Source organism: Lepidochelys kempii, chromosome 3 (assembly GCF_965140285.1).
Source record: "Lepidochelys kempii isolate rLepKem1 chromosome 3, rLepKem1.hap1, whole genome shotgun sequence".
Classification (NCBI taxonomy): Eukaryota; Metazoa; Chordata; order Testudines; family Cheloniidae; genus Lepidochelys; species Lepidochelys kempii.
The window spans coordinates 110026540-110052299 of NC_136382.1; the positions used below are offsets into that span (position 1 = coordinate 110026540).

The 25760-nt window shown below is 41.9% G+C and overlaps 1 protein-coding gene across 6 annotated transcripts in view; it reads left to right on the forward strand.

Annotated features, from left to right (window-relative positions):
* PHACTR2 (phosphatase and actin regulator 2) overlaps positions 1-25760 on the forward strand; it is a 222309-nt gene that overhangs the window by 75339 nt on the left and 121210 nt on the right. The window contains exon 1 of one of the 6 annotated variants that reach the window (XM_073337512.1): positions 12024-12271. The exons of the other annotated variants lie outside the window; for them this stretch is intronic. Coding sequence (XP_073193613.1) covers positions 12229-12271 — 43 coding nt within the window. The 5' untranslated portion in view covers positions 12024-12228. Of the gene's footprint in view, positions 1-12023; positions 12272-25760 lie in introns of those variants that run through there. 6 annotated transcript variants of the gene reach the window in all.

Consider the following 25760-nt stretch of genomic DNA (forward strand, 5'->3'; position numbering starts at 1 on the left):
TAGTTCTGGGAAGTGGGGATCTGGGTCCAGGGCTCTCTCCCGGGGTGGTGCTTGGAGGTGAGGAAGAACTGGTAACTGAAGCTATCCGCGACCACTCAGGGCATGGGCAGAGGGTTTGCAGCCCCAGGATCCAGTGACCCCAGCTCTCCACCTCCCAGAACTGCAGGCTGCCATTTCCTCATCCTGTCTCCTCTACCTTTTCCGCTTCTGAGCCTGTTTCAGAAGGAAAGATGGTGGCTCAGCAAGGACATTCATGTGAATTTGTAGTTGTAGTCTGTGGTGAAGGGCAGGGGGGACAGGACCTGGGACTCCTGCCTCCCTGCCCTTGTTGCACCCAATCAGGTATCCTATCCATTGAGCTGGGTGGATAGCATTATGGTCCTGGGATGAAGTTTAGATGTTCAGGAATCCAACGGGGCTGACAGTATGAGCTACCAGGATAGAATATGAATGTGGAAATTTCGTGCCAGGGCTGACTGAAATGCAAAAGTTACACTGCTTTAATTTAAATCATTTTACAACTGGCCTGTATTGATTTCAGCTAAATTGATTATAAGCCAGGTATAAACTGATTTTAAGTGTATCCATTCAGGAGTTTGCACAGGTTTAAGTAAATAAATAATGTAAAAAACAACTTTAGTTAAACTGTTGCAGCCTTTATGTGTAGACAAGTCAGGATAGGCTGGATGGTAAATACGGTACACATTTCTCAGTCAAATAAGTCATAAAACATTCCTGAAATTTTCTGGCATGCTTCCAACAATAGATCATTAAATAAGAAAAAGATTAAGGAAAGAAACAGGCATCAGCCTGACCACAACATAATGTACTTTAATGACTATGGGTCAAATTAATAAATTTACAGGCACCAGGTTTTATTACTGTGTCTGAATCAAGATGCAGTTTTGTAGTTATAGTGCAGTGTGTGAGAAAATGAAAACTCTCATGCTTTGTGCTATGTTTGAAAATAGTGTAGGCAAGTGAGGATCTGTGTTTGAGAATCATGGAGGAATGCCCGTTGTGGTACATTACATGATTAGTGGCTGATCTTTCTATAGACTTGTATTTACTATTACAGTACCAAACATTATTTACTGCATTCCTGTAATTATCAAATGGAGTTAACCTGCTCTAATTCTCTGAAAGCAATCACAATTTTAAAAGTAAAATAAATTATGGGTGATTTTTTTTTTCTTTGGGGCCGGATAGGGACCTTGGAAGGGTCATATAACGCAGCAGGCCTAGCACTTAAATACTGTATTGTGCTTATAGGTGCACTATAATTACCTTTAGATAAAGAAAATGCAGGAATGATCATGCAGGAGGATTGTAGAAATGAGTTCTGCAGCAGCCCACTTTACAGCGGGAGGGGCATAGACTGGGGTTGTGGCCAATGAGTCAGTGAGCTACATGGATAATCTGCCCCAAACCATACACATGAGGGAGCAGTGGCCCATGGCTGCTGTTCACACCAATACCCTGCAATAGCACTTGTCCAGCAGATATGCATTAGAAATTGCAGGATGGGGCTGAGGATTCCACACATACCAGAGCACGCAACGTGGTTACTCAGGCTGGGCCATCCTTGTGAGAATTTCCTCCTTGGCAAAGAGACCACGTTGAGTGAATTTTTCACACCGAAACATTCACAGTAAATACTGAACAGTGAAGCCCTTTTTAAAATACAGGTAAAGGAAATAAGATCCCTCTATGTTGACTGTAGGGCTGCTTTGCACCAGTGTGTAGCACAGTGCAGCCACAGCACAATGCAAGTACCTGATCTGCTATTTTTTTTCTTGAATAAAATGTTTCTCACCTGTAAGTTATTTTTCTTTCAACCTTTGTAAGCGTTTCCCTCAATGTTACTTAATTGAATTGTGGTTTCGTTACAAAATTTAATATACAGTAGCGCTGAAAATCTGCAATTTTAACTGGTAGTATTTCCTATGGCACCCATATCATTTTCAGTTATTCTCATTTTAATTGTAAATTTTAGCAGAAATTTGTATGTTTCAGTATCTGAGTTTGGTGTGAGCTGCTTCTTTTAAAAGGTGCAGCATTGACACTTACCTTGGTGAAGGTGATTTTCACAACCAGAGCTGTACAAAATTAATGCTTTAATTCACATGAACTCTTTAGATGTTCTTTTGTAGGGTTCAACACCCCTGAATTTTCTTTGGGATTTCATGATTGAATGAACTAGTGTACTTAAAGCAAAATCACTAATTGCACTTGGTTTCCACCCAGTCCCATGTATTGCCCCAAGTTTGTTCATTTGGTGAATTTGCTGGGCAGACTCAGAACAAAAACCTAGAAAACTCTCCCTCTGTGTGATGCAACTGAACTCCCTAACCTGTGCTAAGTTAAATCCTATTGATGTTTATAGACCAGTTTCCATATCTGGTGTATATATATGAAGTATGGAGGAAGTGTCTGCTACTCAAGGACGAATTGGCACATTATTACATGTTTTTATTATGCAAAACCTGAAAGTAGATCTGCATTCTGACCCAGCCACTGTGTATCTTAAAAGTTAAGTTGGTATGAATATTTTCTCAAGATGGAGAATGGTTGAAGAAAAGGCACTACAAAGAAACTAGTAATGAGGAAATTCCCTCTAATTAGGGGCAACATTACTATTAAAAAATGAAAAGACAGTTTGGGGCTTAAAACAAATGTATCAAACCCAGTAGCTATAAGTCCAAGTGATCCAAACAGACAAACAAAGACAACCAGTCCCTTTTCTGAATGGGAACATGGTTGTACGGTTAGGTATATTAACAAGAAACCTGATCTAGTTACACCTTTTCAATGAAAATCTAAAAAAGTATATCCATATACTCTATGGTATAAGAACAAAATCCACATTCATTTGTGGAAGATGTTTCATAAAATCGCTTGGTTTATTGTGTTTTCTTGGCTAAATAGCCTGCTTGCCTAGTCACAGTCTCTCCTGCTTTTTAGGCTTGCAGAGTACAGAGTCAGTTTTTGACCATTTGATCCATGTTATGTAAATAAGTGCATCTCAGTCAAGTGCTCCAAATATATACAGTATGGCTGATGCAATGCCACACTGACATTTGGCTGCCCTTGGATCTGCTGGAGGTTCTGAAAACATGTCCTGGTAGAGTGTGCATGAATACAGCTGTTATACAATTTTCTCAGAACTAGGAGTGGGATTTTGAATTCAATGTGCAAATTGCATTAGTTATAAAGAGGCAAGGAATCCAGTGAAAAGAAACTCTCCTGTTTCCCCTTTCCTTCCTAGCTCCCCTTTCCCTGATTATCTTGCACTGTAGTTACCATGCTTTGAATAAAACTACTTTGTCAGGCCTGTGCTTAGAGCAGTCACTTCTGAGTAATGCAAGGAGCTCTCTATTTCTGACTGTTGTCTGAGCATGCTGCCTCTCCAGCAGTCTTGGCTCCTGTCAGTCCAAGGAGAGACAGACTGGATCTGTGACCACATAAAGACACCGCTGCCCTCTCTAAGGTAAATAAGAAGCTATGCTAGCTCAGCCAGTAGAGGATGCTAACAAACATGGGGGAGTGTATGATATTCCATCTGGTAGGACGCACATGTACAAGCCCGTCATTATCTGATGAATCCCAGGTGTCTCTTGTGGTATGCAGCGTGCTAACCTCAGAGTGAGCAGATGGGGCCACATAGACATTGGAACTTAGTAGGGTGGAAGCTTTGTAACATCAAAAAGTGGACTGAAGACTGTTTTCACTGCTGTCGTCTTAACTAGCATGTTAACTTATGGTAGGTCATTCTAATTGATCAGTGAAGGTTAGTATAAAGTCTTAATTGGCAAGAGAGAACCAGGATGCCCAGAAAACATCACCTCTCAGGATAGTTATGAGGAAAAACCCATGGGCCCAGATTAGCATCTGTGGTTCTGCTTGTTCAAGTAGACAGAAACAACGCTGTAGGTCCCCATAAGCAGAAAGTCCACCTTGAAAGTGTGCAGTTGCACAAGATGCCTACAATTCCTGAACAACCAAGACTGGAGCCAGCCAGCCACCCACAGCCACAAAGAGGTGGGAACAGCAAGGGATAGGATAGGGATAGGAACTTCAGAAGATGTTTGTTCAGCACATCACCTGGGCAGCCTCTGCCAAGGGTGCTCCTAGGGAACCCCAGCTGGAGTTTAAAGCTGCTCCCTCACAGCAGAGGGTGGTGGCTATAGTGCCACCTGATTCCTCCCACCCCCACACACTTCTGATGTGGTATGGAAACCCTGTCCTGGGTGCAGTACTCACCTTCTAGCTATCTTAGGTACTTACATTCAAGTGACTGACAAGCTCTGCCAGCTAAACAGTGCTGCAAATCGAATGTTTTCTTTAAAAAGGTTAGGAAATGTAAATGCGTTAAGATTGCACAGTTAAAATAACCAAAAGGAAAAGCAATATTTAAGCTTCTAACAGCCATGTTCATTTAGCCTCATTGCACACTAGTACTAACTATTAGTTTTGCCTGATAAATCTGTAGCTGAAAATATTTCATTATATGTATACTTAAACTATACAAGATGTACTCTCTGGCTGAGAAGTTACTATTAGGACTGTATAATTTGTATTTTCTGACTTTTAGTGATTTTCACTACATAGTCATAATGTTCCATTAACACTTTTTTTTGCCTTTTATTATTATTCCTAGGTTGCCGTAAGTGTATACGTTTGGCAAAAAGCATCCAAAATTGAGTTTATTTTGGCTCTTTTGACAAAAGTCAATGAGTCATTGAGAAGTTTTAGGCCATGTAGATAAAGTTACAGCCAGCAAGGAGAGTATTTGCCATGAAGAACACACCCAGTAATGTATCCACAAGGGATAGTGCAGCAAGGCTAGTACAATGGCAGATATTTAAAGGGACCACAACTAGAGAGACTGGAGAATATCAATTGTTCAGGAATGTTGTGGGGATTGACTAGTTAATGTTTGTACAATGATTTGAAATTGTTCCATCAAATTAAAAACCACACTTCTGCCTGAAATGTTCTCCTCTACCAGTATCACAAGTAAGATTACTACAAGTGAAACAGATTTGAGAGGGGCAAAATCCTTTTCTTTGTTTTTTCAGTTTGGCTACTTTGTGCTTTTGACAGCACTTTGTGTATGATCAGTTTCACTGTTCCCTGACTGTGTAATCATTCAGTTAATCAGTGTTCCTTTTCCTTTGTGGGGGTCTTGCAGCCACGGGGGGGAATTAAATAGGAAAATATGATCGTAAAACCACAAAAACTGGCAGGGGGACTAAAGCATAATACCTGAAATTGCTCATTGTTTGAAACTGACTAGATTTCAAGTTGGGTGAAGGAAAGCATTTCCCTTTCAGCACTCTAAGTCCTAAGTATTATTGGTATTACTCAAACTGTTCTTTCTGCAACTGAAACAGCTTGTTCTGAGTAGATTTGGATTTTTCAGCCAAGTACTGCTAAAGCTGCACTAAAAACGTATTTCTACTTGGTGATTAAATGAAAAATGTCAGAGTAGTTCAGGTCCAAAATATGGGTTTTGTCCCCCCCAGCTTGTCCTGTTCTACCTTCTGCCCTGAAGTCAAGAAGTACATCTGGTACATGCTAGCCGATCCTTGGAAAGCTCACTGGTAAGCTTTTTAGATGGTGAAATGTGACCAATATTGCATCCCAGTATTGAGCCCAAGGTCTCTGTTTCTTTGGGTAGGTGTCTTCTTCCAGTACATTTGTCAAATCATCCAAAGTATAGACTCTGATGCTTTTGATATGAAAGGTGTTATTCTGTTCATTATTATATCCGTATTTTCCACAAAGGATTTTACTTAGATGGCCACTTAAGTTAGCACACACTCACCTGAAATATCCATTGTATGTCCATCCCCTCAGTCCAGTCAGGATTCTTTGTTGCTTTGAGCAATTAGTTTTGGGTGGTGTTTTTTCCTACTCAATTTAAACAGCTCTTTTGATGATGTGTATATGCATTGTGTCCACTCTAGACATCCCTCCTCCCCCTTGCACCTCCTAACTTTTCAACCTACTGGGGGAAATTTCATAGGGGAGAGCCTAGTGTAGACAAGGACTACTTGGCTCCCAGCACAAATACATTTTACTTCTAAATAAGCAGCTCTCCTCCAAGGTATGTCTGCTTTTTGTTCTGGCCTAATTATCCTCCTTTTGCATATTACTTGCCCTGGCTGAAGGTTTTAACCTGAGTTCAAATTCCTGTCTGCCTCATATCTGAATTTTAAAAGATTAATATTTCCAATGGGACTACTATGATCATCTAGTCTGAACCCCTGTATACATATGCCATAAACTTTTTCCCAGCTGGGGCTCCCAATGTTCTTCTATAGGCCTCTCTTAACTATTTTGTATAAATGTCTTAATTCTGCTCTCTATAAAATTTGACTTGACGGATTTGTGGTGACCTCTCTCAAAGACTGAAATTTTTTTACAGTAGGGATTTAAATACACCTCTACCCCGATATAATGCAGGTTTGCATACAACGCGGTAAAGCTCCAACACGCTACTGCAGCGTGTTAAGGATGCCAGGCCGAGCCGGGGCCGAGGGGTTGGATAAGGGTTTTGTTCAATATCTTCATTAATGATCTGGAGGATGGTGTGGATTGCACCCTCAGCAAGTTTGCAGATGACACTAAACTGGGAGGAGAGGTAGATACGCTGGAGGGTAGGGATAGGATACAGAGGGCCCTAGACAAATTAGAGGATTGGGCCAAAAGAAATCTGATGAGGTTCAACAAGGACAAGTGCAGAGTCCTGCACTTAGGATGGAAGAATCCCATGCACTGCTACAGACTAGGGACCGAATGGCTCGGCAGCAGTTCTGCAGAAAAGGACCTAGGGGTTACAGTGGACGAGAAGCTGGATATGAGTCAACAGTGTGCCGTTGTTACCAAGAAGGCCAATGGCATTTTGGGATGTATAAGTAGGGGCATTGCTAGCAGATGGAGGGACGTGATCATTCCCTTCTATTCAACATTGGTGAGGCCTCATCTGGAGTACTGTGTCCAGTTTTGGGCCCCACACTACAAGAAGGATGTGGAAAAATTGGAAAACGTCCAGTGGAGGGCAACAAAAATGATTACAGGACTGGAACACATGACTTATGAGGAGAGGCTGAGGGAAATGGGATTGTTTAGCCTGCAGAAGAGAAGAATGAGGGGGGATTTGATAGCTGCTTCCAACTACCTGAAAGGGGGTTCCAAAGAGGATGGATCTAGACTGTTCTCAGTGGTAGCAGTTGACAGAACGAGGAGTAATGGTCTCAAGTTGCAGTGGGGGAGGTTAGGTTGGATATTAGGAAACTTTTTCACTAGGAGGGTGGTAAAGCACTGGAATGCGTTACCTAGGGAGGTGGTGGAATCTCCTTCCTTAGAAGTTTTTAAGGTCAGGCTTGACAAAGCCCTGGCTGGGATGATTTAGTTGGGGATTGGTCCTGCTTTGAGCAGTGGGTTGGACTAGATGACCTCCTGAGGTCCCTCCCAACCCTGATATTCTATGATTCTAAGGGGCATTCTATTAACTGAATGTCATATCAGGTTTTCCATTATTTTGTCTGGGGGGTGACGTTAGGCTAACTGGCCTATAGCTATCTGAGTTATCCCATTTACAATTTTTGGTTACAGCAAAAGGACTCTTCCAGACTTCTGGAATTACCCAGATATTCGAAGATTTATTAAAAATTAAAATCAGCAAGCCAGAGATCTCATCAACCAACTTTTCTTTTGGGTGCAAATTATCCAAGCCTCCTCATTTAAAAATGTTTATTCCTAATAGATGTTACTTAAAATCCTCCTTATTTACTAAAGGACTGGAAAGTACTTCATCATTTACATGTGATATGAGTATATCATTCTGCTTCTTTCTAAATACAGAATAAAAATATTTATTGACTACTTCTGCCTTTTCTGCATCATTATTAAGAATTTTACTATCACCATCTAGTAATGGGTTTAGAACATTGCTAGGATTTGTTTTGTTCTTAGTATACTTAAGCTCCTTATTGTCCTTAGCCCTGATAACTATGGATAATTCCCTGACATCTTTAGCTTCCCTTATCAATTTTCTGCACACCATAACTTCTAATTTATATGGATTGCTATCTATTTCCCCATTTGATAGATGTTGCTTTTAGCCAAAGTTCCCATCATTTTTGGCCATTTAATAAACTTTTCTTAAAGAACTCCCAATTTTCATTGACATTTTTCTGTTAAAATTTTTCCTCCCAATCAATTTTGTTCATGATTTTCCTCAGCTTTCAGAAATTAACCCTCTGAAGTGTCATATATAATATATATATTAGGGCTGTCAAGCAATGAAAAAAAATTAATTGCGTGATTACTTGTGTGATTAATCCTGCTGTTAATAATAGAATACCATTTATTTAAATTTTTTGGATGTTTTCTACATTTTCAAATATATTGATTTAAATTACAACACAGAATACACAGTGTACAGTGCTCACATTATATTTTTATTACAAATATTTGCATTGTAAAAAAAAAATATTTTTCAGTTCCCCCATTACAAGTACTGTAGTGCAATCTCTTTATCATGAAAGTTGAACTTACAAATGTAGAATTATGTACCAAAAAAACCACATTCAAAAATAAAACAATGTAAAACTTTGGCTGAACTAGAAGTAGGACAGAGTGGACTTGTAGGCGCTAATCGCCCAGACACACAAGTTTGTTTACATTTGCAGGAGATAATGCTGCCTGCTTCTTGTTTACAGTGTCACCTGAAAACGAGAACAGGGTGTTCGCATGGCACTGTCATAGCCGGCGTCGCAAGATATTTACGTGCCAGATGTGCTAAAGATTCATAGGTCATGCTTCAACCACCATTCTAGAGGACGTGTCCATGCTGCTGATGGGTTCTGCTCGATAACAATCCAAAACAGTGTAGACCAATGCATGTTAATTTTCATCATCTGGGTCAGATTCTACCACTAGAAGGTTGATTTTCTTTTTTGGTGGTTCAGGTTCTGTAGTTTCTGCACTGGAGTGCTGCTCTTTCAATACATCTGAAAGCATGCTCCATACCTCATCCATCTCAGATTTTGGAAGGCACTTCAGATTCTTAAACCTTGGGTCAAGTGCTGTATCTATCTTTAGAAATCTTACATTGGTACCTTCCTTGCATTTTGTCAAATCTGCAGTGAAAGTGTTCTTAAAATAAACAATGTGCTGGAAAAACAGCGAGGAGTCCTTGTTGCACCTTAGAGACAGTCATAAATATAAAGGGAAGGGTAAACCCCTTTAAAATCCCTCCTGGCCAGAGGAAAAATCCTCTCACCTGTAAAGGGTTAAGAAGCTAAAGGTAACCTCTCTGGCACCTGACCAAAATGACCAATAAGGAGACGATACTTTCAAAAGCTGGGATGAGGGAGAAAAACAAAGGGTCTGTGTCTGTCTGTATGCTGCTTTTGCCGGGGACAGAACAGGAATGGAGTCTTAGAACTTTTAGTAAGTAATCTAGCTAGGTATGTGTTAGATTATGATTTCTTTAAATGGCTGAGAAAAGAGTTGTGCTGAATAGAATGACTGTTCCTGTCTGTGTGTCTTTTTTGTAACTTAAGGTTTTGCCTAGAGGGATTCTCTATGTTTTGAAACTAATTACCCTGTAAGGTATCTACCATCCTGACTTTACAGAGGGGATTTCTTTACTTCTATTAAAAGTCGTCTTGTAAGAGAACTGAATGCTTTTTCATTGTTCTAAGATCCAAGGGTTTGGGTCTGTGGTCACCTATGCAAATTGGTGAGGATTTTTACCAAACCTTCCCCAGGAAGTGGGGTGCAAGGGTTGGGAGGATTTTAGGAGGAAAGACGTGTCCAAACTACGTTTCCCAGTAAACCCAGATAAAGTTTGGTGGTGGCAGTGGAAATCCAAGGGCAAAGGGTAAAATTAATTTGTACCTTGGGGAAGTTTTAACCTAAGCTGGGAAAAGTAAGCTTAGGAGGTTTTCATGCAGGTCCCCACATCTGTACCCTAGAGTTCAGAGTGGGGAAGGAACCTTGACAGAGACTAATAAATTTATTTGGGCATATCATCATCAGAGACTGCTATAACATGAAATATATGGCAGAATGCAAATAAACCAGAGCATACAATTCTCCCCCAAGGAGTTCAGTCACAAATTTAATAATGCATTATCTTTTTAATGAGCATCATCAGCATGGAAGCATGTTCTCTGGAATGGTGGTTGAAGCATTAAGGGGCATCCGAATGTTTAGCATATCTGGCACCTTGCAATGCCGGCTACAAAAGTCCAATGCGAACACCTGTTCTCATTTTCAGGTGACATTGTAAATAAGAAGCGGGCAGCATTATTTCCCGTAAAAGTAAACTTGTTTGTCTTAGTGGTTAGCTGAATGAGAAGTAGGACGGAGTCGACTTGTAGGCTCTAAAGTTTTACAAGATTGCATTTCAGTACTTGTATGAGGTGAACTGAAAAATACTATTTCTTTTGTTTATCATTTTTAAAGTGCAAATATTTGTAATAAAAAATAATAAAGTGAGCACTGTGCACTTTGTATTCTGTGTTGTAATTGAAGTCAATATATTTGAAAATGTAGAAAAAAAATTCCAAAAATATTTAATAAATTTCATTTGGGATTCTATTGTTTAACAGTGTGTGATTAAAACTATGATTAAGTTTTTAATCGTGATTAATTTTTTTAGTTAACTGCATGACTTAACTACGATTAATCGACAGCCCTAATATATATATATATATATTGCCGTTTGGGACTCTCCTCTGTTTGCCCACATTGAAAGTAATCAGGACATGATCACTAGTCCCAGTCAATCACCAACTTCCAATCCCGTGATTAGTTCATCTTTATTCATCTTAATTCATGGATACAGCTTTGTCTTAATCACTTCAGATATTGCACAAACACTCCCCCATAGCCACACCACAAATGCAGAATCTGAAGTGCATTGAGACTTTTTTTAGGAATATAGTGTATGTGGGTGGGAAATAATGGAAAACCTACCAAAAACATCCAGCTTTGGTGAAATTAGTGGCTCTCAATAATCCTGATCCTACAAGCTGTAGTACAAGAGCATAGAAGTACTGTGGAAATCAGTGGGGTTCTGCATGGACCCAGGAGTCCTCCTATATTGAGCAATTCGTGGGGTCAGGATCAGTTATTTTAGTCTACATTTTTTTAACATACCAGGTAAGATCAGGACATCCCAGTATTTAACTTTTGATGTCTTTTAGAACTGAAATATGGGTATGTTTTAGGCTGAGGAGATAGCAAGTGTGAAAAATCTGGATGGGGATGGGGGCTAATAGGAGCCTATATAAGAAAAAGCCCCAAATATCGGGACTGTCATTATAAAAATTGGGACATCTGGTTACCCTAGTATGTTTTGGGCTGTGGGGAAAGGGTTTGTTACGGATTTGGGCTTCTAGTGGCATCAGGAGGTTCTACTGATTAAACTTTATTTTTCTGAATGTATCTTTAAAGGTTTTTAAAAAAAGTAATAATAAAAAAATCCTTCCCAAGACCTTAGCCATCTATAAAGTGCAGGGAGCTGTGAGGAGAACTATAATGCCTCTGTGTGTGTGTACATGTGCTGTGGTTGCTATTCCATCCTAGCACCACCAGAACACAGAGAACTCAGGTTTCAGAGTAGCAGCCGTGTTGGTCTGTATTCGCAAAAAGAAAAGGAGTACTGGTGGCACCTTAGAGACTAACCAACTTATTAGTCCTTTGAGGTGGGGGAGATAAAGAGGGATAAGACCACTAAAGAAAAGCAGACCCTGTTAAATTTAAGTACCATGTCTAAGTACTTAATTAGTTCTCCTTGCTGGTACAGCCACATGGAGACCATCACAGGAACAGTTTGTAGTTTTAAGCTACTCTCCTCTAACACAAAGTAGCTTAAAACTACAAACTGTTCCTGTGATGGTCTCCATGTGGCTGTACCAGCAAGGGACGCCCTCCCCGTGACCTTTGACCCTCCCCATAATCTGCATAGAGGAATGACAGGCATTCAGCTGAGCAGGAACAGTCGTGAGCTGGGCTGCAGCCGGAGGAGGTGGACTTACAAACCAGCCTGCGAGCAGAGGCAGGAGTTCCAGTCTGGTAGTAAAACAGCAAGCCCAGGGAAAAGGTGAAATGAACCCTTGGAAATGTCTGTGGCAGAGACTACATGACCAGCGGACCAAGAGAGCTGCATGATTGTTGGACACCGGCCCTCTTAAAGGTTAAGAAATGGGCCAGACCTCAGTCTCCTCTCTGCCTGAGCCAGCCAGCGGTGAGTAGCACGGGAAAGCAGCAAGCCTTTGCGCCGGACTCACCCGGGGGGTGTTTGGTGCGCGCTGTAACTGTTGTTTTCTCAGTTGAAGAAAAGTCAAACTGCAGTGAGTTAAACAAGCTGCAGCGTGTCCAGTCCCCATAGATGGACGGAACAGCAGCGCTGCACCAAATTCTTTGTCAAAGAAAAAGTAGAATGCCTTTGGGGTTGCATGCAGCAGAGTTTGTCTTAAAGGCACAGGGCGCTCTTTTCCTAAAAGGATGCCTTCGTTTGGCATTATTTGAATACCCCTTTATTGATTTAACCTTGGTTAGATCTGGAACTACCCTTTTTGAAAATAAAAAGTTAACTTGATCATAATATAGATCTATAGGTCAGGGAATCACGCATTCCTTACTGTCTTTTTTTTTTTTTAATCAGAAACTGTTTGTCTAAGATGCAAGAAAAGAGTGCTTTTGTTGTTCTGCTTTGAAACATATGGAAAAGAACAGTATGCAATGGAGTTCTGCTGTCTAAAGCACTTCTTAACGCCTATTCTAAATGTTTTAGCTTTGGTTTGATGCATATATTTCCTTCTCTGTTCCCCCCCTCCCCCCCACTCTGCTTCCACAGAATACAAACACCATCTAGGCATTTCAGAAGTTTTTAATTCTGCACTAATGTATATATTCTCTTTACTCATCATTCATTTGAATTTTTAAAAAAGCTATCAAGGCATAACTGACATGTAACCAAAGAGTGTTCCTCTGAAAACATTAACGGGCTCTCTCTGAGTTGCAATGCACTGTTTCTTTCCTCTCCCCTTCTCCGCCCCTGCAATATTTTTTAATTAAAAAAAGAAAGAAAGGAAGGAAGGGGACCTCTGGCACTTATCCCAGCAGTACGGCTAGAACCCACCCATCTGTTTGCTCTTGGCTCTCTTACATTTTATGTGTAAGCTGACTGTTAAAAGAAATAACATTAGTGGAATTTTTTAAAAATTTTGGTTCTTTCCAAATTGACTTTTTGAAGATTAATATTATATATTTGATATTTTGGGGCAGAAACATGTTGATATAACCTAGTGTGTTTTAGTTGCTGAACAAAAGATCAGCTAACCCCAACAACAATAAAAGAGAAGGGAATGTAGAATCTAAATTAATACCAGCAAGGTTTGAAATTTTTACTGGAAATTTCAATGTACTCAGAGTTTTTTCTTTAACACCTCTTCCTCTTGCCATCCTTTTAAAATTAGCAAACAAACCAACCCTTTGGTGAGGGTGACCACTCTATATACTTTGCATTTGTTTCCAAGTGTGTTCAGTGACACAGATAATGGGAACCTTTTGTAAATCAAGACACTATATATCAAACACTCTTTTCCCTTCTTTACTGTTTATTCATGGTGCTGTGGGGTATTAGAGAACGGTTTTATGAAAACATGGAGGTTTTCTGGAAAAATAGATCGTGTTGCAGATGGTATAATTTTCAGTTCCCACCATGCATGAGCCTAGTAAAATTATCTGTGTAAGAAAACTTCGATTATTCCTTCTCTTGACTCACTTCATCTTCTATGAATATACGTTAGAGAAATTTGGCCATATTTTTAAAGGTCTCACCCAACAGCAAGCACATTAGAATTTCATCAAGGTAGCTGTTGTTAGGAAACAAATTTAAGGAAACGGAAGCCTTAGATAAAGTTTTTGTTAAACTTCCTTTACAAAAATGTGTTCAAAATGTTGTGTGTAAATGTGTTTTGGGTGTGGTTAGGGGATGGGGTTTGTATATCTTGAAACATGTTACTTGGAGAATATAGACACAAGGTGCACACTGATGAAGAATAATTGTGCTGGTTTTATAACTAACTTAAAAAATCTCAGAATCCTCTTTTAATTGAAAACAGCATTTTCACTTCAGAGCAAAAGAAGAAAACCAGCTGGAAAATGTACATTTTGATGGTACTTTGTGGAGCTGCAGATGAGTTATACTAATTGTAAAAATTTTAACTGACAAGCATACTATCCTTATGATTCTTGCGTTAGAGGTAGCCTTGTCTGAATACCCTTGTAATATGACATTGATGCAGCTTTCAGAAAGTTTCACAAAACTGCAGTAAGCTTCTGAAAATGTCTGGGTAGTATATTCTCAGCAGGAAACCCTTGAGACAAATACGTGGGTGGATAGGTCCTATGGAGTCTGTTTTTCTATCTAGTCTATTTTACAGGTCTGGTTTGGATGCTTAAAAAGTCATAAGCTTTTGGGGCCAATTCCTGTTCCACTGAATTCAATGAAATGACTTCCTCTTGTCTGCTCCGGTTTTCAGAGTAGCAGCCGTGTTAGTCTGTATTCGCAAAAAGAAAAGGAGTACTTGTGACACCTTAGAGACTAACCAATTTATTTGAGCATAAGCTGTTTATTTGAGCATAAGCTTCCGTGAGCTACAGCTTATGCTCAAATAAATTGGTTAGTCTCTAAGGTGCCAAAAGTACTCCTTTTCTTCTTGACTCCAGTGGAGCTGGGTTGCCCCCTCATGAATAGACAGGCCAAAAATCTTCATTCAGTTTGACATTACCAGCCAACTACAAGCTGTATAAACCATTGACAGTTGCTAGAGATTAGAGAGTTAAAGGAGAGCTTTACCATTTATACTCAGGGGCTGCAAATCTGTTTTAGTACTAAGGAATCAATAGGACATTCAAACCCTTAGCCACCCAAGCAAAAGCACCTGTGAAAGGGCATACCCTGGCCTGGGGCTGCAACTAGGGTTGTCAACCCTCCAGGATTGTCCTGGAGTCTCCAGGAATTTAAAGATTAATCTTTAATTAAAGATTATGTCATGTGATGAAACCTTCAGGACTACGTCCAACCAAAATTGGCAACCCTAGCTCCAACCTCTTTCTCATCCAAGCTAACATTTAGGCTCTGATTGTGCAGTATGATTTTCTAGTGTGGACTGTTGTGCCTGTGTGATGTTAAGGGTCCAGCATCTGGGCACCAGAGGTTTGAACTACAGGATCACATTTCAGAATTGGGGCCTTAGATTTGCTCAAGAAGCAGAAATTTGTTCAATACAGAAAAAAATTAAAATGAAGATTCCAGGGGGTTCTTGCCTAGAAAATGGGAAGTATCAGTTGTAATGGCCTACATTTTTGATTATTTATTTTAAATCAAAAGGTTTTTTTTTAAGGGGGCAGGTAGAGGACCCTGAAAAGTAAGTTTGTTTGGTATTTATCTGGAAATGTGTGTTTAAAATGCGTAGACCCAAGAAAGGAGGGCCCCAAATACATTTTGAGTGTTTCCCGTGGGTGTCTTGCACGATCACGGCCTAAACCCAAAACCAGAGCTAGCATCAGTTCTGCAACAGGTTGCCCTTTCCTGTCTGTGTACGAAGTTTGGATTTCCATGTCCGTCTCCCCTCTGTGACCGTATCTCCCAAACCTCCTTCATCCTACACAGCAATGCTCCGTAGCACCTTACATTATCCAGACCTTGCCGGAGAGAGAGAAAACTATTTTGGACATCAAACTTGCTACAAAAGTAAAATCACTTGCTGTGCCCCTGACTCAGCAAAGCACTTAACAGTGACCTTAAGGGGACTTATGCACATGGTTAAGGTGAGACACCCTTTTATTTATTTTTTTTAAACCACTCACTATTTTTCCTTTGCATAAATATATCTTCCCTCCTGTAATTTTAGTGTCTCTTTCCCCTCTGGTTAGCTTATTTCTTTTACTCTTTCTTTTCATTAAGGACCTATTTCTGCTCTCATTGATTCTGTTTACACACATTGCCTTCACTGGTGTGTGTTCAGGTTTACACTGGTGTAAAAGAAAGGAGGATCAGATCTGAAATCTGTTCTTTCCTCTAACCCAGAGGCAGTCAAACTGCGGTCTGCAGACCACTGGCAGAGCAGTTGCTGGCTGTCTTTAGAGAGCTGGCTGGTCACATGGAGCTGGCTTCTCCGCCTTCGCTCCAGCTGCTCAAACACATTTAAAAGTTTTTTCTAGAGTTCTTTTTCTGTGTATGCCCTTGCTCTAGCTGCATCGAAGATGCTCTGTAAATGTGACTGGTAGAGAAAGTGGGCAATGCAATTGTAAAAGATGAGGGGGACAGTGGGTCCAGTAGACGACCGCTGTGTTGAAACGTGGCCCACATTGTTTAAAAAAAGAAAAAGTTTGAGAACATCCTGCCTTAGTTCCTCTTCCTTCCTCCTCTCTGATCTTTCCCAGGCCTGACAGGACTTGCCAAACCAGCACTCCGTTCCCATTCACTGAGAGATGTTCAGGGACTTAGCTTTGCGCTCAAGAGTTGATCAGTGCAACTGTCGCTTCTGCTTTCTGTCCAGCAGATCGGTGGCTTTCAAGAAGGGAGAAGAGCTGCTGACCACTGATGGGAAGCAGCTTTTATAAGTAGGTCTTGTATTGCTTGGTGCCAGCCACTTAGTACCGTGAGGGTGGAGACTTCTCATATGGAAGAGTGGGAGCCACACTGGGAATGTAGCACTCAAAAGCCCTTATCCCTAAAGCTGAAAAACTAAAGCCCATTGGATCCTGCTATTTGTTGAGCTTGGCATTCTGTGCAGGCATTATCAGGGGTCAAAAGTTAACTTGTTTCTCAGCATGCTTATTTTTCTCTCTTGGGGCTAGGGGCTTCCTGTTAGTTGACACAGCAATTACATCTTTTCCTATGGCTGGCCAGAGGACTTGCAGCTTGTTTTGACCAGCCAGGCACATCACCAACAATTTTTTTTCAGAATGCAATGGAAAAGGTGATCTTTGTTTCACTGAAAGAACAAAGCTAGGTATCAATAAGCAACCCAATTGAGTCTTTCTAAAAGCTGTGTAGTGTAGACAAAGCCTATGAAGCAGGGCTGATACCTGGTGTGCCAGAAAAGTTGGCTTTAACCATGTCATAGCCCCAGAAGGCAGGGATATGGAGTTGCTTTACCAGGAAAAAGCAGTACACAGCTCCAGGAGGAGGGCTGTGGACTCCCTTTAGCTAGGGTAAGGATTTGGTCCTGAAGAGCCAAGGGAAACTGTATATTTATAAATACTGAAGAAATTGGACCCCAGGAAGGGGGAATATTATGTTAAATAATTTGGTCTGGGAACAAGTTATTGTAGAAATGCAAGAGGGAACTACAGGTTGTATGCCTGCAGTGCCATGAGAGGGCATGCTCCAGGGTTGGTGCCTTGTCACAAACAACTAGGAGCTAATTTCCAAAAATCAGATGCACCCAAATTACTCCATCAAACTGAGGTGCTTCGGTTCCCCCCACTCATCCTCCTCTGCTCCCTCTTTCTAAAAAACAGAGACAGAGGGAGCCTGACAAAACAGACAACCCTTGCAGTATGAACAGAAAGTCAACTAATTCAGGCTTTTCCCCAACTGGGGAAGTGAATTTTATAGCCAGGGAGCTCTCACTGAAAATGCTCTGCCTGCAAACCTCCTCACAGAGAACTTTGGGACCGTTAGTCAAGGACCTCATCTGATCTCAACTGCTACTCTTTTGTTTATATGGGTTAAGAATTGGTCTCTGAGACAACTAAGACACAGTCCATTTAAGGCTTTATAGGTTAAAACCAGCCCCTTTAATTTAACCCAGAAACAAACTGGATGCTCATGTAGATCAGAGAGTATTGGTGTAAGGCAGTGTACTTTTTTGCAAGGAGAAAACCCTTTGCAAGTGGCTGTTGGACACTGTATACTAAATATCTGTCTGTTTGGAGTTTGCACTGAGACCCTGATAAACTACACAAGGAATTTCAGTTCTGAGTGATTGTACAGACTCAGGCAATAAGGGCTTTCTGATAAGTTCAGAGATTTGTTCTGTACTCTGATTTTTTTTTAATTTACTTTTTTTATCATAAACACAACACAGTCATGTGGATTTTAAGGTGGGAAGGGTGAGTGTCAATAGTTGTGTTGAAAAGTCCTGACAAAGAGATTGAGAACAGTTTTTCTAACTTGATAAACACATTGGAAGCTTCTTCTCATTTATATGCAGGCTCCTTTACACTGCTTTGGCAGGTAAAGGGGCCATGAAGGCGGTGTCAGTGCTATTCAAACTCTGACAAACTATTGGACATTGTCTGAGTTATGAGAAATAATGAGTCTAAACTACATATGCAATATACTAGGTGTGAGCTGTGGTTCTGACAGTCAAATTTATCCTGACACGAAAGTATAGTTCCCAAGCAGGTCAGTGATTGGGCAGGCAATACATTTATTAGCCAGTTTTCAGAGTAGCAGCCGTGTTAGTCTGTATTCGCAAAAAGAAAAGGAGGACTTGTGGCACCTTAGAGACTAACCAATTTATTTGAGCATGAGCTTTCGTGAGCTACAGCTCACTTCATCGGATGCATCTGATGAAGTGAGCTGTAGCTCACGAAAGCTTATGCTCAAATAAATTGGCTAGTCTCTAAAGTGCCACAAGTCCTCCTTTTCTTTTTATTAGCCAGTGTTATTCAGTGGGGGTAGGATTGAGAGTCAGAAGATGTAAGTGCTATTCTGTGCCACTCGCTCACCTGTGTCAGTTTGGGCAAGTCCAGGAACCTTTCTATACTTCATTTTCACCCATCTGAGAGAGAGAGAGTCATGTGTGCCAATCTTTGCAAAGTGCTTAGAGAACTACTGATGAAAAGTACTACCAGGCCCTGTCCTATTTTTATCATGTATCTTTTTGGTAAAATTTTCAGAAGTGTCTAAATAACTTGGGAGCCTACATTCCATTGACTTTCAGTAAGGCATTTTGAGTCTAAATCACTATTGAAAATAGGAATTAGGCTCATAAGTCACTTGGATGCTTTTGAAATTTTACCCTACATCTTTTTTTTTTTAGTATCTCGAAAATGTATATTAGCTTTTCATACTTTTTAAGGCCAGAAGGGTCTGTTAGATCAGTGGTTCTCAAAGCCGGTCTGCCGCTTGTACAGGGAAAGCTCTTGGCGGGCCGGACCGGTTTGTTTACCTGCTGCGTCCGCAGGTAGGGCCGATGTGAACTGCTGGAAGGGTGGCGAGCATGTCCCTTGGCCCGCGCCGCTTTCTGCAGCCCCCATTGGCCTGGATCGGCGAACCGTGGCCAGTGGGAGCTGCGATCGGCCGAACCTGCGGACGTAGCAGGTAAACAAACCGGTCTGGCCCGCCAGGGGCTTTCCCTAAACAAATGGCGGACCGTCTTTAAGAACTACTGTCTTAAATCATAATCTGGCCTTGTAAATAACACCCAGTTACCCCTACATGTGACAGTGACCTGTGTCATTTTTGAAAATGAGACTTAGGAATCTAAGTCTGTTAGGTGTGTTTGAAAATTTTTCCCATTATCTTTTATATTGCAGTGTTCTGGTACTGCAGTCCATTGAGTACAGACATACATTCAGGAAATGTCCAGTGCATATTTTGTTCAGAATGTTTGATTCTTCTTTGGAGAAGTGTGCGTGTATGTTTGGATTTGTCTTTTGTTTTGACTTTAGAATTTGTGAGGACATTTAATGCTCATGAAAATAAAGGACTCAGTGCTGATTTTGAGCCAGAGGGATTGCAAACACGCACATCACAAAGTTTCTCCCATTAACTCTCCCAATGTATCTGAGCCCCAAGCCTCAACAAGCTTGCAATTCCACTCTGTAGCTCTTGCACACACAGCCTGCTAACTGTGATGGATTTTGTGGTAATATTGGGGTATGGACAAATGGGAACTAGAATATGACCACAAAATTCATTTTCCTTTGCCAACTAAGTTGAGATTTCAACCCAAGTCTTCAGAAGTGAAAGTCACTGCTTCCCTTGAGTTTTGAATCTTGGCACACACGTCTTAACCTGAAAGAAACATGCTATCTGCCTTGCTGTTTAAGAAAAACTGTACTTCTGAAACATTCTTTTCATTCAACTCTTTCTTTTCAGCCATAAATAAACCTGATTGGACTTCACGTACAGTAAATAACTTTTCCATTTTTTTCATTCTTATGTCTGGAGTCACAAAAAAGGTGCAGCATAAGAGTACAACTAGGAAGGCTAATAGTTTTGTTGTGAATATGAGCAATAGCTGCCTCTATGCTGACTTGAACCAAGTTCTAAACAACATAGGATTGGTAGGATTTTATCTTTATTTTTTTCCCACAGGAACAAACAATGGGAAATTTAGGATTGTGCCCACATAATACTGAGGCTATGGATACACGATGGTCTGTACCTGTGTTGGCATAGCTATGTTGGCAGAGCCCCTTAGCGTAGCCTAAGTGCACATTGACGGAAGGAGTTTTTCTGCCAGTAGAGAAAAACCACCTCCCCAAAGGACATGAACCATACGGACTGAAACAACCCTCTGTGAGCATAGCTGTGTCTACACTGGAATTTTTTTTTGGCATAGCTATGTCAGTCAGGAGTGTGTTTTCTTCACACTCCAAACAGACACATCTATGCTAGGATAAATTTTAACTGTAGACCAAGCCTGAGAATTGGAACTCTGTCCTTTTTTGTCTCTTGCACTGTACCCTTGTGTAATTATGGATAGGGCCCTACCAAATTCAGGACCATTTTGGTCCATTTCATGGTCATGGGATTTTAAAAAGCGTAAATTTCATGATTTCAGCTATTTAAATGTGAAATTTCACAGTGTTGTAATTGTAGGGGTCCTGACCCATGAAGAAGTTGTGGAGGGATCACAACATTATTGTAGGGGGGGTTGTGGTACTGCTACCCTTATTTCTGCACTGCTGCTGGCGGCGGCGCTGCCTTCAGAGGTTGGCAGCTGGAGAGTGGTGGCTGCTGACTGGAGCCCAGCTCTGAAGGTAGAGCCGCCGCCAGCAGCAGCACAGAAGTAAGGATGGCGTGGCATGGTACTGCCACCCTTACTTCTGTGCTCCTGTCTGCAGACCTGGGCCCTCAGTCAGACTCTGACTCTCTCCGGCCACCAGCTCTGAAGGCAGCAGCGCAGAAGTAAGGGTGGCATGGTACTGCCACCCTTATTTCTATGCTGCTGCTGGCGGGGCACTGCCTTCAGAGCTGGGCACCCAGCCAACAGCCACGGCTCTCTGTCCAGCCCAGCTCTGAAGGCAGTGCAGATGTAAGCGTGGCAATACCGTGACCCCCATAAAATAACTTTGTGACCCCCATGCAACTCCCTTTTGGGTCAGGACCACCAATTTGGGAAACACTGCTCTCTCCCATGAAATCTGTATTTTATAGGGTAAAAGTATACAAAAGACCACATTTCACAGAGGGAGACCAGTTTTCATGGTCCGTGATGTGAATTTGGTAGGGCCCTAATTCTGGAGGATTGTATATCTAAAATCTAGGGAGACTACTAGTCTCAATTTGTACTGAATTTTAGCTTCCTTAGTAACGTCAGTGAAAAAGTGATCAATTCTGATTATCTGGAGCTTTTGCATGTATGTAGATCTTGGTCTGAACAGGTTTGTTTGAGGTCTGAACCCCTTATGTCCATAAATCTTGACTTATATGAGCCTCAATTTTTAAAAATGTACTGCAATTTTGGGTACCCAACTTGGCACCGATTTTCTGAGATTCTGAGCAGCCACTACTCCAGCTGACATCAGTGGGAGCTGCAGGTGCTCAGACCCGCTGAAAGATCAGTACATTTGTGTGTCAAACTGGGAAGCCAAAATTAAATAGCCACTTTTGAAAATTTAGGTCTCGGTGCCCCAAGCTTTTTGCTACCCATCAAGACTAAAATGTGAACAAATGGACTGGGGGACTGTGCAAAAAGGAAAGCAGAAATATTGCTGGGAGGAACTTCAGTAACTCAGCCATGCTCTCCTTGGGCAAAACACTACACAAAATGCCACAGCAGTTAATTTTTGATTGGCCCCGAATGAACTCCACTGCTGCAACAATAACTCACTACAGACGAGGTTGCAGTGTTAAGCTGCAGTGGAAAGTAGGGGTTCTCTCTCTGCTGTGCCGTGGAGGAATAACCACTCCACAGGAATGGCCAATGTGTTTGTGACAAATGTAGGCTTAATGCCGTGCAAATCTCAACCTTAGTGTTTCCACCTTCTTTCACTTATTGAGGCAGCTCTTAAGATGAGCTTGAATCCTTTCCATTTTGCTACTTAAGTATTCCGTACCGTATTTACATTTCACTTCAGAAAAAATTGTTTTCATTACTTCAGCTCTTTCAGACATGTGTTTCTTACCACTACCTTCAACTGTATGTTGAGTCTGATAAATTCATACCCTGATATTTGGTAATCTCTAACCACTAATCAGCTGTTCGCAGCATTAATCAGCAGCTTCCTGATTTACTACAGTTAGAAAGAGAAAAGACCACCTCATAAATTCAATACTGACAAGGCTGAAAAATAAGATGAGCTGTCCAGTTTTCTATAGAACTTGGAACCTGGAAAAAAACCAAAAACCCAATCACAGGTTTTTCATAGCCCTCCCCTCAAGTGAGTCCCACAATCCTCCAGTCAAGTGTTTGTTGTCACATCTACTGCAGGGTAAGCCATGATTTGCCTGGGGTGATAGCTAGAGGCAGACAGGGACGCTTCTGAAGTCCTCAGGCTTCTTATTAAATGGCTGCAGCTTTGGCTGAGAACTGAACCCAATCTACTATTTTTTTCAACGACTCTTGACTGGGGATCAACCTCCATGGGCCGATATGCCTGGGGTTTGTTACCCAGAACTTTGTTACCACCATCTGATATATTGTAAATGTTACAGTTCAACCATTTGCATCTCTGCTGATGAAGAAATAAGGCATCTCCCCTTTCTCCTCTGCCCATATATCTCTAGACCAAGGATGGTCAATGCTGAACAATATAGAACCAAATTGTTGTTTGGTCATGGCCCTCAACATTCTTACCAAAGTAATAGGGCACTTGTCATGAGGGAAGTTGGGTTGGGTGTGCAGGAGGTTTCACAGTGGGGCCACTTGTCATGAGTGTGTGTTAATTTTTTTTTTTTAACAGCTGGATTGGAGTCTCCTCCTTCACAACTCCATCTAAATTCAGTTCAGCCCACTTCATTCTTTTAAACTGACTCGCCATTTGTTTAAATTATAAATTTATATATCCCGACTCTGTGGCAAGGCAATATGATCATCCCCAGTGACTTGATGCGCAATCTTATGCCTGTTGGAATCAGGGGTGCACTGAATCATGGTGTTTCAGGCATGCCAAAAGGCACAACAGTCCAGTGGGGAGACACCATGCTGGGGTCCTACATACATGCATCTGTGTTCCCAAATCAAACTTTGCAGGTACAATAGGAAGTAAGAGACTAGGAGACACATTGGATGCTCTTCTCAAAACCTAAGTTCTCCCATGAGCCACCAATTAAGCATCCGTGTATTTCCCATACATGTTCTTATGTGACTTTTGATCTCCTTAGCTCTATCATCTAATGAATCCTTACAGGTTTGTAAGTTGTAGCTAACCTCATAATGGAAATTCAGAGGCCAGACCACTGCCACTTCAGTAAGTACTCTACTCATTCATTGTTCTGTGGTGCATGGACAGCTCATGTACTATGTTAAATATATTTCCTGTCTTTTGGCTGGGGACAGTAGTGACTGCATCATTTTTGTTATTTCTGACCTGAATACCAGCCCTTCCTGCTGTATAATATATGCAAAGCATTAAAGTCATAACAAGCAACTAGCCCAGTATGAAACCTAATCTTCTATGTGTTTTGGTTTTGTTAGGTGAGGGAATGAACACAATGACACTTTTCAACACATGTTTATTAAACACATCTATTCAGTGAGACACAGTAAAGTAATTTAGCTCATGTAACCACTGAAAGTTGTTGTTATCTGGTGGGAAGTGATTTCTGGATTCTAGCTGTCTTTACTGGGAAAAAATAACCCAATACCTTTCATTGCCAAGAATTTATATATGTGTTAAAATTTATTTCATTGCTAATAGTTCTAAATTGGTCATGTATTTCTGTTCCTGTAAATGTATTCAATATGTCTGAAGATTACTGGGTGATTTCTTGACGTTTTATTAATTTATTACACATTTGAGTGGAGGAAAGTTGGTTCTTCTTCGAGTGTTTGCTCATGTCCATTCCATATTAGGTGTGTGTGCTTGCCACATGCACCGGTGCTGGAATTTTTTCCCTCAGCAATATCTGTAGGGGACCGGCTCTGAAGCCCTCTGGAGTGGTGCCCACATGGTGCGGAATAAGGGGCGCCACCAGCTCCCCACCACCCTCAGTTCCTTCTTGCCGCCAGTAACGGTGCTGGAATGTCTGCTGCTTCAGCTAGCATTGATTCCTTCTCTGTTCTTGCAAACTTTGAAATCCTGTAAAATAGCTATACATAGTAGTTTTCTTAGTTACCCATAGTAATAGTACTCAAACTCTCCATTCGTCCCAAACGGAACCTAGCTGGGGGTCAGAGCATGCCCCAGGCTTTAAGCCCTTTGATTGCTGCAAACGGCCTATGCCCATCAGCAGTCCACCTACCAGCTGCCTAAGGTGCTTAGCCAAAGGGCACATAAGTGACAAGTGCTGTATCTGCAAGTCCTTCAAACCTAGGATGAAGAAGGAGCGTGATATCCAGCACTCACTCCGGCACTGGAGCAGCAGTCCGACTCAGTACCATGGCCTCCCTGTGCAGGGCTCCCCCAGAGCCATCCACAAGCTGGCACTGGTCTCCCTCCACGGAAGCCAAAAAAGACTGTGAGGGGAAAATCTCCTACCTCCCATAGGGAAAGGAGAGGGCAGGGGAAGAGCCAAGACCTGAGTAGGGCAACTCAACATTCCCCTTTGGAAGTTGGGCCCCAGCTCAAGTCGAGCGGTGCAGCCCATCCCATGCCTTGCCTGCGACTCTGGATAGCGGTTCAGGCCCCGGTCAGCTTCAGGTGCCATCGACACCCGAAGCCCTTCAAGCAGCTCAGGAGATCCTGATGCTCCTGGTGCCATCCTCACTGGCTCCTGCAGTACCCTGGTCTCGGAGAAAACCCGCGTTGGGACCTATGCATGTGTCCCCATGTCATCGGTACCGTTTCCCATCGAGAGGGGCGTCCCACCAGCGTTAGCCCACCCACAGTCGTCATGCCTCAGGATGGGAGAGGCAGGCTCAGCGGAGCCCTCTTCGGTCCTCACACTGAGGCACCGATCAAGGGACTCGAGAGTGGTACCCTGTACCTCGCTGGTAGATTGGCTCAGACCCTCTGAGGCACATGCCATCCAGCAAGAACTTGGGGACCGGCCCCGACAATCTTCAAGGGCCTGTTACTGATCCCAGGACCAATCGGGCACCAGAGACAGCCAATCATTGGGCCATCATCGCCTGTCTCCAAAAGGAAGGTTGCCCTACTCAGGACGATGCTCCTGGCAACCGGCTTGTAATAGCTTCTGGTCTCACTCAACATCTTGGTACTTGTCGAGCATCCTGAGGCATGGATCGCTGGGTATCCAACACAGATCCGCCGAATACTGTTGGTCCCTGAGAGCCCAACCAAGACCATCTCGCTCAAGCAGATTGGCTTCGGGAGGCAGCAGCTGGCACCGGTTGGACAAGAGCCCCCACTCAGCC